The sequence below is a fragment of the Nannobrachium achirus genome (genome assembly GCF_963921795.1).
Source record: "Nannobrachium achirus genome assembly, chromosome: 2".
In the NCBI taxonomy this organism is placed as follows: Eukaryota; Metazoa; Chordata; class Actinopteri; order Myctophiformes; family Myctophidae; genus Nannobrachium; species Nannobrachium achirus.
Window position 1 is genome coordinate 18,271,238 of NC_137811.1, and position 13,316 is coordinate 18,284,553.

Genomic DNA, 13,316 nt, shown 5'->3' on the forward strand with positions numbered 1-13,316 from the left:
ATTCATAAACAGTATAAACCCACAAACATGTTGAAACTGCAGTTTAAAAATGTCTCTTTATAACGTTTTGCAGGGCAAAGTTGAGACATCATCATGACTTCATCACAACCAGGCACGTGCACACATATACATCAAAGGGGGCTTGAGCCCCTGCCCTTTTATCTGTCTGTAAAAAGTGCCCTCTCCAGACCATAAATGCAGTTTTTACTAAGGTAAAAGAAATGCAAATTCCTCCTTTCCATGACAAATCCATGCTGTTAAGCTTAATCTCCAGTGTTGACTTGATTATGCTTAGTTCAGTGTGGTATCACAAGGCCCTTTTATTTCAGCCCCTGCCTCTCTAACATTCTCTGCACATCCCTGATCACAACAAATAGTGTAGATGGCGCTGCATTGGCGAGGCAAAGTGACAGTAATAGAATCTGAAAAGTACACATGATCGAAGCTTACTATGGCCACTAGAGTAAGCACCAAATATAATGTCCCATGTACAATACAAACTATAGGCTAAGACCCTAAAATATAATTCCACAAGATCACCACTAGATGTCACCTGAGTCCGTACTATGTTTTCATTATGAGCTATGATCAGATGAAGGTACATCTTCACATATTGAAATAATCAGTTACTTTACAGCAAATGTCATTGCAACTGTGTGTGTGTGTGTGTGTGTGTGTGTGTGTGTGTGTGTGTGTGTGTGTGTGTGTGTGTGTGTGTGTGTGTGTGTGTGTGTGTGTGTGTGTGTGTGTGTGTGCGTGCGTGCTTTCGTGCGTGCGTGCGTGCGTGCGTGCGTGCGTGCGTGCGTGCGTGCGTGCATGTGTGCGTGCGTGCGTTCGTGTATAAATCTGTTGTGAACTTACACCAAAAACCAATACATCAAGGGAATATCTGAGTTAAAGTAACTTGCAGAATGAATATTTGTTCTGAAGATGATAATTGTCTTCTAAAGCAGTTTGTTTCTACATTTTGCTCCCCAAGACAATAATCTAGACCAGGAGTAGGCAACCACGGGTGCCTGGCACAGGGGGAGGGTGATCACTGGCACACTGGCACAGAAGTGTGAGAGAGGATTTATATTCTAAAATCAATTATTGTTTTAAACATGGTCAATTAAATGAAGTCACCTAATTTGCAGCAAATTACATCCTGCACATAATTCTACAATTATTAAAAGTTTAATGAGCTAATGGTCGTTATAACATGTCCTGACAATCAAAATATGTCAGACTTTTGATGCACTTAACTTAATACATGGCACTTAATTTTTAAAAAAAATTAAAAAAGGTTGCTGACCCCTGATCTAGACAATGTGACAGTTGTCATAAGTGTGGCATAATAAAGAGGCAAAACTCAGGCTGTGTTTCAGTAGGCCTACTGTGTATTCACAGTGAGCCGGTGGAATGACAACTGAGGTAGATCACATGAGGTAGGTAGGCTACATGATATCACATGCTCAGTACATCCGCAGGGTGGAGCACGTAGTCAAGCCTAAAACACCCTGTAACAACCAACAACAGTGTTGGTTTATTTCATATTTGAGCATCCAGTATAATATAACATTCAAAACAATATACAGTGTCTTATATACTGATGTATTCTTTGTTTCATAGGCGGTATATTCATATATAATAACAATACCTGTGAACCTGACATTCTTCAGACCTCTCATTACTTATAGTAGGCTAGTAACTAGAAATGCAGTTCCTGAAGAAACTTTGTAGGCTCGCTGAAAACACGCACAAAGTATATTATGGGAAGTACAAAATGTGCATGCATTTTCTGAGTTCTGTGGCAACATGCACAGGTACAGAATATCGTCGTTGTCGGGTGGAAACCTTGTATGTCCAAAACCGTTCGTTTTGCATTTTTCATTTAAAAAATGACTTAAACTAGTGAAAACAGCCGATCTACAAGCACACAACGCCTCGCACCGCGAGGCGTCGTGTGCTTGTAGATCTGCTTTATATTACCACGGATTACATAGTGTATCGTGCGCACCACCCACTTAACACTTTTGATAGCTATTTAAAGCTATTTAAAGCAATTACAGCTCATTCCTAATGGTAGTCTGAGTATTCACAAATCAAAATTCAAAAAGACGTGCTCTAGAACAATGGGCTCTCATTATAATGAATGTAATCATGTATAGGCCTATACTGTGTAATAACGATGTCTTAAGTACCTATGCAAGAATTTCGAGCACAAAGATTGTGACGTAGTATACAGATCAATCTAACTGAATTAGAATATTGTGTAAAAGTGAATTTTCTTCTGTAATATATATTTTTTAAACTTTCATATATTTTAGATTCATTGTGCATGCAGTGAAATAGGCCTATTCAAAGCTTCATTTTGTTTTTTCATGGCATACAGCTCATGAAAATCAAAAATCCATATCTCGAAATATTTTAATATTACTCAAAATAAGGATTTATAATACAAAAATGACAAACTTCTGAAAGGTTTATGTTAATTTATGCACTCAATACTTGGTCTGGAATACTTTTGAATGTCTTCTTGTCTGTTTGGTAGAGTCTGGTGTCTCTTGGCAACACAGCATAGATTCTCTGTGGGGGTCAGGCCAGTTTGCTGGTCAGTTAAACCCAGTAATACCATGGTCAGTACTCAGTACACCAGTTATAGTAGTTTTGGCTCTGTGGGCAGGTGCCAAGTGCTTCTGGTTAAAGGTAATCATCTTCTCCATAAAGCTTGTCAACCTTCATAAGGACAATGTGTGGAGCAAAACCAGCATTGCAATGTATTGCTGGTGTTGGTCCACTGTGTTTAGCCACACCCACAGTGTTGTTGAATGTAAATAGGGAGGGGATGATATTATGATGTCATTATATCAGTGTATTTCAATCGGGCCTTTTGACTCGGAGGCTTTCAGCTTTCAGGAAGTAACCAATAATGTACCAGGGTAGACATATTTGCATAATATTATTATAAACACACCTGGGCGTCTATTAGAGTAATGTTAACTCCATAGACACATACAAAACAGAAAAAGTATGGCACCACCACCTCTTTAAAATAACATTATCTTCACTATGTATTTACTTAAGTCCCAAGCATTGTTTCTAACGTATTTAAACTTGAGTGCCACAAGTAACTCCTCTCAAATCAGGCAGAGAGAGGAAAAATGTAACCTGTTGGTAAGCAGGTAAGAGTAAGAGTAAGAGTTCCATGTTGGCAGCATAGTCCCCCATGCAGGCCCAACCCAGAGCCCCCTCCAAAGGGCAGCTGAGCCCTCCCTCCCGCCCTCACCTCCAGAAGGTGCTCTGAAAGAGAGTGCTGGCTTTATTGGAAATGTGCTGAGCCAAGCGAAAGGAATGCTCGGCTCCCAGCAGGCCAGGAGAGAGCTGGTTTGAAGTGGTGCGTGGGGGCAGGAGGATGGCGGTGTGCTCAGTGGCGTCAGTTCAGAAAAAGCTAAGGTACGGCAACATGACTGGTGTCTTGCATGCGCGCCCTCGCGTGCATGCAAGACACCAGTCATGTTGCCATACCTTAGCAACAGGCAAAACATTTTTTTTTAAAGAAGTACATTTAATTTTTTTCCCTCTGTAGCCACAGTATGGCAGCTACCATAGCTTGCCATACCCAATTGACGCCTCTGGGTGTGCTTCCAACAGACTGGGAACGATCACAGTGTTCTTAAAGCTCTGTTTACAGATGTGCCGTTTCAATCTTCAGGCTTTACTGCTCGAAAAATCCTGCAAATGTATTTTTTCTTTCCTTGTTTTTCTTTTCTAATTTCTATGGAGAATGGAGCGTATTTTTTGCAGAAACCTGCAAATGGCAAGAAACCACTCCATTCAAAGCATAATCCACCTTCATAGCTTTATTTAAGGTAATAACAATAGCAAAAACAGCTGATCTACAAGCTCAATGTCCTGCCAATCCACTGGAAATCTACTGCCATTGCCAATGGCAGAACGTGGGAAGTTTTGAAATGGCACTTCTGTAGGCCTATGTATCCTCGCCGAAGGTCCGTCTATATCCCTGAACCCCCTATCCCACACTGTGTGAGGTAATGCCGAAACATTAGCATTATTACACAGATAGATCTCAAAGACAAAATCCCCTCAGAATATGATGGCGTCGTGCGAAAATAGCTGCATCACAACACGCTTGTAGATCTGCTATTATTGAACAGTTTTATGATTTTTCCCTACAATGACATGCCCAAAATGTGGAAGCCAGGTTGAAAGTGGTTACATTCTGCAGTGGATGTCGGCCATTGCCGAGTCTCATTTATACTGACAGCCCTATTTTCACCACTGCCTTGCCCCGTATCATAAACTTTTTCGCCATTTTTAAATAGTTCAAATTAGCCTATCTACAAGCTCACAACGTGTCCATGTAGATCGGCTATTTGAACTTGAAGACGTTTAGGGATATAGGGGTAAGGGCCTCTGAGTGTACACTGGCTCTGGGCAAAGGGACGGAGTCAGGAGCCGAGATCCAAGTCTAACACCACAACCTCATTTAGACATCCATGCAGGACAAGAAAGTAAGAGAAGACACAGACACATATAATCTGCATCAATCAACCATGCCAGATAACATTCCACCGTGCAGCCATGAATAGCACAGTTTTCCATTTCCAGTATGTCTTCACCAGACGACTCTGCTTTTAGGTGTGTGCTGCACAGTATATGAAAACATACATGAAGACCATGTTGTGTTTATCTTGCGACTAATCCTGTATCCAAGCAGCCATATGTTCTAATTCTGGTATCTTTTGATTTCCTCAGAGTACACTCTGAGCCAAGCAGAGGACAGGTACTCCATTCTTTTTTTTCCAAAAGTGACATTACTGGCTAAACCACAGCGAAGTCTTGCTATGGGCCATATCATGTGCTGTGTGTGTGCATCTTATATAAATACCCAAGATCCCATCCCAGGTGATGACCACAGCCTCGTTAATCAATCTAAAGTAGAAACAGTCTAAAGTAGGTCTGGCCGCTGGTGTCATCTCATGACAGAGCTCATGTGCGATTCATGAAATGGACATATTCTGCCAGTCATAGCATAAGAATGTTTGAGTGCTATATATAAAAATATCACTCCCTTAAATATTATTGTTTTAGAGGCCCCGCCCCCTCAAGGTTCTGACATTAAGAAACGGAATATGGCCCATAAGATAAACTTCTAAAAAATCAATGTTGTTTTTAAATGCAACATTTTTATTGCATGTAATTATGTGTCACCCGCTATCACAATCCTGTTGGGACGAGCCGTCCCGGAACATTATAAGCCCCTTTTCCACCCAGGTTGAAAAGGTTTTGTCCTTTTTTCCGTCTAATGTTTAACCAGTTCAGAGTGTTTCCACTGAAAATGAATTGGTTCAGAACCCTAACATTTTTCAGAACAAAGATAACTTGTTTTTTCTTGCCGGGAACTGGGAACCAAAGTGGGCGAGTCACTATTCTACAGGTTAGAAGATGCAGATGTGATATAAACAATGGCAAAACCAAGTAGAAAATCGTCACCAAAAAAAAAAGAAAAGTGAAACGGTTACTGCCATTTACGACCAAATTTCTCCCGTTAAATGGACACTTTGACCGGTCATATTCACACATTGCTGGCCAGGCCTGGAATTGAACCTGGGGCAACTAGTGACTCCTGCTCCTGAAATGGTTCTGCTTTAAACTGGTGGAAACGTTTGTGACCGGTTCTGTGTAAGCACCAAAGGTTCCAAGAAACTCAAACAGAATCAGTTCTAGAACCAAAGTTAGTTCTTTTGGTGGAACAGGGGCCAAAATTGAGAAGAAGGGGCCAAAAATGCTCTAAACAAGTCTGTGAGCGATCAGGGGCGATTTGCAATCTTACTGAATTCCCAAAGGAGCTGTGCTCGACTTTCGGTGGCTTTACTCTGTCTTAAACAGACACAACTTTGAGCGGATGTGACACCTCCTCCCCACCTCCGTTTCGTCTTTACAGTTGTGCAAATTTGTCCGAATACCAGTAAGACTCCCTAATCGGGAGATAAGCGACCATCAGGTCAGCAGCCAGTGTTCAAAAATGTGTTTGAAAAAATGGGCCTGATGGTGGCGCTAAATGGGACAGATGACGAACAGATGCAGGCTTCCTGTCTCGGATTTTGAGAGGTGCAGTTCCAGACTTCATATTGCATTCGGGGAATGTGGAATAGTTGTTTATGCGAGACTACTTCTCAGTCAATCCATCCCCTTCCATCTATGTTTGTTAGGAATCATTAAAGTCCTATCTCATCCCTTCCCATCTCAGTCAACCCATCCCATTCCCATGCAATATCCCCCATATTAGGAAACATCAAAATCCTATACGTAAGCTCGTCTCATCACATCCCATGTTTTCTTTTCCTAGTTACAAATGAGTTGTTTTACTTTTCAGTTGCGTTTCTTTCTTGTTGAAGTACAGTTGTATAGATCTCTTTCTTAATTGCAGTTAGGGTTTTACTTTACAGTCGTGTGCCTTTATTTTGCAGTGATGTGTTTCCTGCTTTTCTTAGTTACTTTCTGTCTCATTGGCCTTTCATGTTGTGTCTTGTAGTCCTAGCCAATCATGTGTTAATTTGTCCTTAGTGCTCACCTGTCCTGTTAGTCCCTATCTATTGAAAGCCCTGTGTTTGCACTTGACTGCCATTGTTAATTATACTATGTTGTTGGTACGTAAACATTGTTCCAGTTTCTTTGATTCCCAGTTTATATTCATCTCTATAGTGTTTTCCCAGTATAGTTTAGTTCCATGGCTAGTCCCTGCAGTTTACTTCCCTGTGTTCCCTGTTTTTTGTCATATTAAACCCCCTTGAATTTGGATTGCTCTGCCTTATCGTTTTTGCACTCTTGACACACTTTAGCGGGCTCTTTTCCACAGGCCCAACACCACACTCCACACCGCACCGCCCACTTGAGCCAGGTTTTCCACTACAAGGACCTGGGTAGAGTGGTGTAAAAGTGGTACTAAACGTGGTACTAAAAAGTATCCAATCTTGAGTAGGTCTGAGCTAGGCCAAACAGGGCCAAACACTTCATAATGACTGATCACTCACTGACTTTTCATTTTGACCACCAGGATATAGTTGTAATACATGATAATAGTATATTGTGTTATAACCACAATTATAATCTATTATAGTGTATTATAATTATCATGGTAATACATTAATCCATTATAGTGTATTATAATTTAGGATAGTTGTAATACAAATTGATATTATATTATAATCACAGTTAAAAGGGTAAATTTGTTTCTTACCGATAGGGGTACTTTTGTGTAATGGAAAATGTCGATATTTGTATGTGGTGCGGTGTGGTGTGGTGTAGTGTGGTGTGGTGTGGTGCTAAAGCTGCAGTCGAAAAGGGGCTTAGACATCCTATCCCATTTGTCTCCTTTAGGAATCTATAGATCTCATCTCATCCCATTTAATCTCATGTCATTGTCCCGCTATTAAGAATCCTTAAAATCCTATGCAATGCAATCCCATCTCCTCATCCTAGTGTGTCCCCATTGTGTTGGATTCGTACATTTTTTGAATCAAACTTGGGTATTTTATTGAACAAGAAAAAGCAGACTTGAGACCCACTTAAGCCACATTTATTCCAATCGAGTGAGACAGTGCATAATCTTAATGACAGTAGTAGTGGGGTGGCATCATATACCTTGACGGCCTAACAGAGGTGTTAGAGAGTGTGCAGAGATGGAAGGGTCGGACGGAAGAGAACAATACAATCCAAAATGTCACAATCAAAAAAGAAATATCTCACTCTTTGTTACATGTCTTAACAACACAGCTGATGATGATGCGTGAGGACAAACGACAACAGAACAGAAACTGTCGGCACTTTCGTATAAGGACTCGCCGCGACCGAGCTGTCTTTTACAGACGTCAGAAACCTGCACACACACGCGCACACACACGCGCACACACACACACACACACACACACACACACACACACACACACACACACACACACACACACACACACACACACACACACACATGCACGTGCACAAGTTCATCTGGAAAGTGAGATGTGTGATCTGATCTCCTCTCCTCTGGACTTCCCGGGGTCCTGATTCCTCCTCGTTTCTCAAACAAACAATTTGTTTTGTTTTTCAGGGCTGGAGAGGTCATACGATGGGGAAAGGAACATTCTTTTAGCCGTGGGTTGCGGGGGAGAAGCCGGCTGGTCTGATCTTCATCTCGGTGAAGGGGATGGACGAGTCTTTGCCCTTCCAGTCTATCCAGACCACACCCTGCATCGGGACACAAAACAGTGGAGGAATTACCATTTGGAGATAATGTACCACAGTGGTTCTCAAACCTTTTCATGTCAAGGAACCCCAAAATTGACACTTTCTTTCTTTCTTTCTTTCTTTCTTTCTTTCTTTCTTTCTTTCTGTTTATTTCGAACATCATACAATAAAAAGTCACAGTAAAAACAATAGTAAAAATATAATATAAAAACAATTCAGATCATCTCAATAAACAATAAATCATAAATGTGTTCGAGTAGGAAGAAGCTGATGCTTATAATATCCTACCCCTTCATATCAGTTTTATACAGTGTTAACACAAATCTTATGAGAAATATATACTATATTAAAACAAAAAACAAATAGATGAACACACACATTTGAATTTCACATACCGTAACTTCCGCATCCTTTCCATAATTAACAATTTCAAATTCCCTCCTCATTTCTGTACATAAAAATGCTTTTTTAATATTTATATTTAAATTGTGGCATACTAGTGCTTTGTCTTATCTCCTCCTGCAGTTCACACTTATTAGCCTGTGGACCCCCATAAGAGAAGGTACCGGTATTTAAGGCTCTAGCAGTGAATCTGAAACATTCTAATTTCAAGGAACACCATTTAATGGCATTTCAATCTCTGAAACCCCAATTTATATTGCAAAATCAATGTTAATTTATCTCTGAGAGAGTACAAATGGAACCAAATAGACCCTTATGTGTACCTGATTGTTGCTGTTCATGCCGTAGAGGCCGTTGAGGTTGGTCTTGTAGCAGTTCTTGTACCACCAGCCACCCATGTAGGCCCGGGAACAGTGGATGCCCAGAGGGTCGGGGTCCTTGTCCTTGGTGGAGAACGGGCGCCCGTTGTGGTACTTCATAGAATCACCTACAGCAAAGCGACATGGAAATGATCACACTTCAGGGAGGGTGGGAATTATACAGGCACAGCAGAATTCTCCTTTTATCCAATAGTAAGCAAAACATACTTTTTGTGCAATCAATTCAAGTGAACATATCGTCGTTGTCGGGTGAAAACCTTGTATGTCCAAAACAGCTTCTTTCACATTTTTTATTTTAAAAACGATTTAAACTAGTGAAAACAGCCGATCTGCAAGCACACAACGCCTCGCGGTGCAAGGTGTTTGCACGTAGATCTGCTGTTTTCACTACTTTTGTGCGACGGACTTGTATGATGAAGCAGGGCTTTACTTTGCGAAAGAACGTACACATTTGAAACTTGGAGATACGAGGTTTCCACCCGACGACGACGATATATTTGTGTGAGAGTATATTCACACAAAATGCTAATATTAAACGTAATTTGTATATGTATAAATGAGTCATCGACTACTGTATATGAATAGGTTTGATTCTTAACATATGGTGGTGAGTATTTAGCAGTTGAGTATGGCCCTGGTGTGTAAAGGCCTTTATCAAAAGTACAATTTTCAATTTAGGCATTTAGCAGACGCGGCGGAAGCTAGGGAGTGAGTCTGCAGTTCTAATTGCAATGGGGAGTTTATTCCACAGTCTGGGGGCCAGAAGGGAGACGAGTGGATCTTTGTCCTGGGGTATTTAGCGAGGGTTCTCTCAGCTTCCCTGTGTTAGCTGAATGTTACAAGCCGCGCTAGGAGGACAGACGTTATAATATAACTGCACCTGCTGTTCCAGTGTAGCCGGAGAGCGTGAGGGTGTACTGATTCTCCTCTGAGTCCACAGAGAAGTTGGCGTAGTGAGCGTAGGCAGTGTCCGGTCCAGACGTCATGTCCACCCTCAGACTCACAGCGCCCCTGGTGGTCAGGTTGTGCAGCAGTTCGTTTCCTGGTGGTGGAATGGAGAACAAACTGACTTGAATGCTCTGCTTGTAGATCTGCTATCTTCACTAGTTTCCCAGTAAACACTAGCCGTCATTTAGCCCAATGGTTATGTTTAGCCCTCATTTGAACCGTCTATCGTCAGTCTGATATAGACCGATTGTAGCTGATTTGAGCATTTAATCCATTATTCCATACTTGTTGATTAAAAAAAACAGCTTTAATATCCACACCTGGTTTTCAAATATTGGACTAAAGTAATTTTAAGAGCCAATTTCACTATATAGTCTAGTTGAGTTGTAGCCGTCATCTGAACGCTTCCATGTAACGATATATCACCGTTTTGGGCAAACGTGTGTTAGACCATCTTTTTTTTAAATACATTTTTATCAAGTTGTTCATTATCGGATGCTAACAGTAACGTTTGAAATGATTAGATCTCCCGGTTCTACCTCGTAGTTGTAGTTGGATCCACATGAGCAGTTTCCTGGCTAATTAGCGTCTGTCAGACGTCTATTAGTCCTTTTAAAAGGGATATTAAATAACGCCGTACTAAATGCCTCGGCGCTCGACAGTCGACTAAACTTAAAAAATAAACTCAGATAATGACCCACAAGCTCTCTATAGCAGACCATTGGGTTACATAATTCATTCTGACACCAACAGACACAAACACACAAGACCGGCCACATTCCCACCCCCACCATACGATAATGATTAAATAAAATCGTTTTATAGCTATCCATCAATATAAAGTTAGTTTGTGTTGTCAAACAAAATGCACCGACCCAAAACGAACAGCGGGAGGCGATATCAACTACTAATAGCTGCTGGAACACCTACGGAATCACAAGCTGCCGTGGCCGAGCGGTAGCGCGCAGGTTTCAAGTACAGAGGATCCCGAGTTCGAACCCCGTCGACTCCCAGTGTCAAGTAATAACAGTGCAAGAAATCATCACAAACTCGATCAGCTGCGGTGGTTCAGGTAGGATACGGCTCTCAGAACCGAGGAATAATGATTTTAAACCCTGCTGGCTGCCATCATTTTCACTACATTTTCACTACTTTCGGCGGCCGCTAGGGGCCGCTAAAGGCGTTTAAATGACGGTGATGTATAGCCGCTGAAAAAACGTTAAAATTTAAACTCGTCACAGACCGGATCTAGCTAGACGTCCGGTTAGTGCGAAGACGTGTTTTGAACGCGATTTAACCCCCAAATTGCTTAGTGGGTTGGGTCCCGAGCAAAAGTCTAATCTATCTTTAACTGAAAAGTTTGGGAACCACTGTGTTGCTGCATGTCGCTGTATGAAAAGTGCTATGATAAATAAAGCTCATTATCATTATCATTGAATTGAATTATCTTGTGGAATGACTGTAGGAAACACTGTTCACAGGAGTGGATCCTGCAAATTTAACTCTGAGAGCATAATGTAATCAAATTGACCTGTACGGGTCCATTTGATTACATTTGTACGCTCTGAGAGTTATAAAACCATAAGGAGCCATTTGGTTCCTGTCAATCATTTAGCTGTTACTGTACTTCATCATTTACAGGCTTTCTTTTTTCTTTTCTTTTTAGCAAAGGATGTAATAAGAATCGGGACGAGCCCCCATCTTTACCGAGCCAGAACTCTTCACTGATGTTTCCAAAGCCAGTGCTGTATTCACTCCAGGTTCTGTAGAAATCTGTTTTTCCGTTCATCCTTCTCTGGAACACCTAGATGATGATCACAACACAACAAATTAAGACACTCTGCAAACTAAACATGCCCCTTATCAACGATAACATAGGTAAATCTTGTTTTGGATGGCACTGTTCATGTTGGGAAACTTGCTTTTTAGAAGCAGCGCTTTGAATATTTTTTAGGATAGCTGCCTATTTCTAAAGTTACAATTTAAGGACTTTTTAAAAACAAATTGGCCAAATTGTCAAATCGTAAATAAGAAAGAGGCAGACATTTAGAAAATAGCTGATTTGCAAGCTCACATTACATTGCAGTGCAAATCAACTGCTAGACTATTTTCACAATATTCATCTGTGGAATCAAACCAAACTAAATGTAATGTCTCAACTCCTACAATAACGAGCGTTTGTCAGGGTGGGGGGGTCACCAGTTTAGATATGATTATTTTTCGTGGTCCCCAGTTCAAATTATGGAGGGCCCCAGTTCAAATATGACTATCTTGGCGGGTCCCCAGTTAATATTTTGGGGGGAGGTCGCACCCTGTAGAGTTTGGGAACCCTAGCTCTCTCACCGTCCAGCCGCCTCCGTCGGTCTCCATGTCGCAGTAGACCCTGACGGGACCCCCCTCTCTGCCGGACGGGTAGATGTCCACCTCCCCGGACTGCAGCGCTCCATTCAGCAGCTCCTGAGCACACTCCGCGGGGAAGGGGAAACGCAGCTTCCCTGCAACATGACAGTTGGTTTAACGGTAAGTTAGAGCAGTGGTTCTCAGCCTGTACAGGCCGTGACCCTGCTAAAATAATCATATTTGGACTGGAGACCCACTAAAATAATCATATTTGGACTGGGGACCCACTAAAATAAAAAAAGTCATGGAAGGGGAAATTTCTCAGACCTTCACAGGGAGAGTTATTGCACTTTGCGATCTCAAAACCGGCCAAAATGACCTGTTAGTCACCCGTGCGTTAAACAGACACAGCATTAAGTGTAACACTCTAGAATGGACAGTTGCAGCTTTTAGTGTAACACTGTGGTAGAATCTTGCAAGGCAGTTTTATTTGTATGGCATATTTCAACAACAAAGCAATGCTTTAAGCAGAACATCAAGCAAGGAAAAACAGTTTTAAAATGACTTTAGGATGCATAAAACAACAGAAGGTAGCGGCAAGCAGAAAGGTATTTCATCACGCTGCGAACTCTCAGAGCCATACATATCTTATCAGAATGTTCCCTATTTGGAATCAATCAATCTCAGCTCATCTTATCCCATTCATGTTTACCACTCATCTCATGCCACTGCCTGTCTGCCTCCCGTCCCATCTAATCTCATCTCATCCATCCATGTTTATTAGTTAGGAATCAATAAAGTCCTTTCCCTTCCCATCTCAGTGGCCAGGCTGTTTTCTCACACAATGTTCAAATGCTTCCGTCATCCAGTCTGGAGCAACGGAAGCTCTGGAAATGAATAGAGGAGGAAGCGGATGTGAGGCCTCCTCCCCGCCTCCGTTTCGCCTTTAAAGTTACGCACATTTGTCCTAATACCAGTAAGACTCCCTAATCGGGAGAT

General features: G+C 41.6%; 1 protein-coding gene across 1 annotated transcript; it reads right to left on the reverse strand.

Moving 5' to 3' along the window:
- Nucleotides 1–8,148: 8,148 nt before the first annotated feature.
- LOC308296906 (tenascin-R-like) lies at nucleotides 8,149–13,069 on the reverse strand (the record flags this gene model as incomplete). Its single annotated transcript, XM_080740258.1, has 6 exons — nucleotides 8,149–8,247; nucleotides 8,973–9,136; nucleotides 9,910–10,071; nucleotides 11,685–11,781; nucleotides 12,321–12,472; nucleotides 13,030–13,069. 6 exons carry the CDS (start codon nucleotides 13,067–13,069, stop codon nucleotides 8,149–8,151), a joined length of 714 nt encoding a protein of 237 aa, XP_080596384.1.
- Between the last annotated feature and the right edge of the window lie 247 nt (nucleotides 13,070–13,316).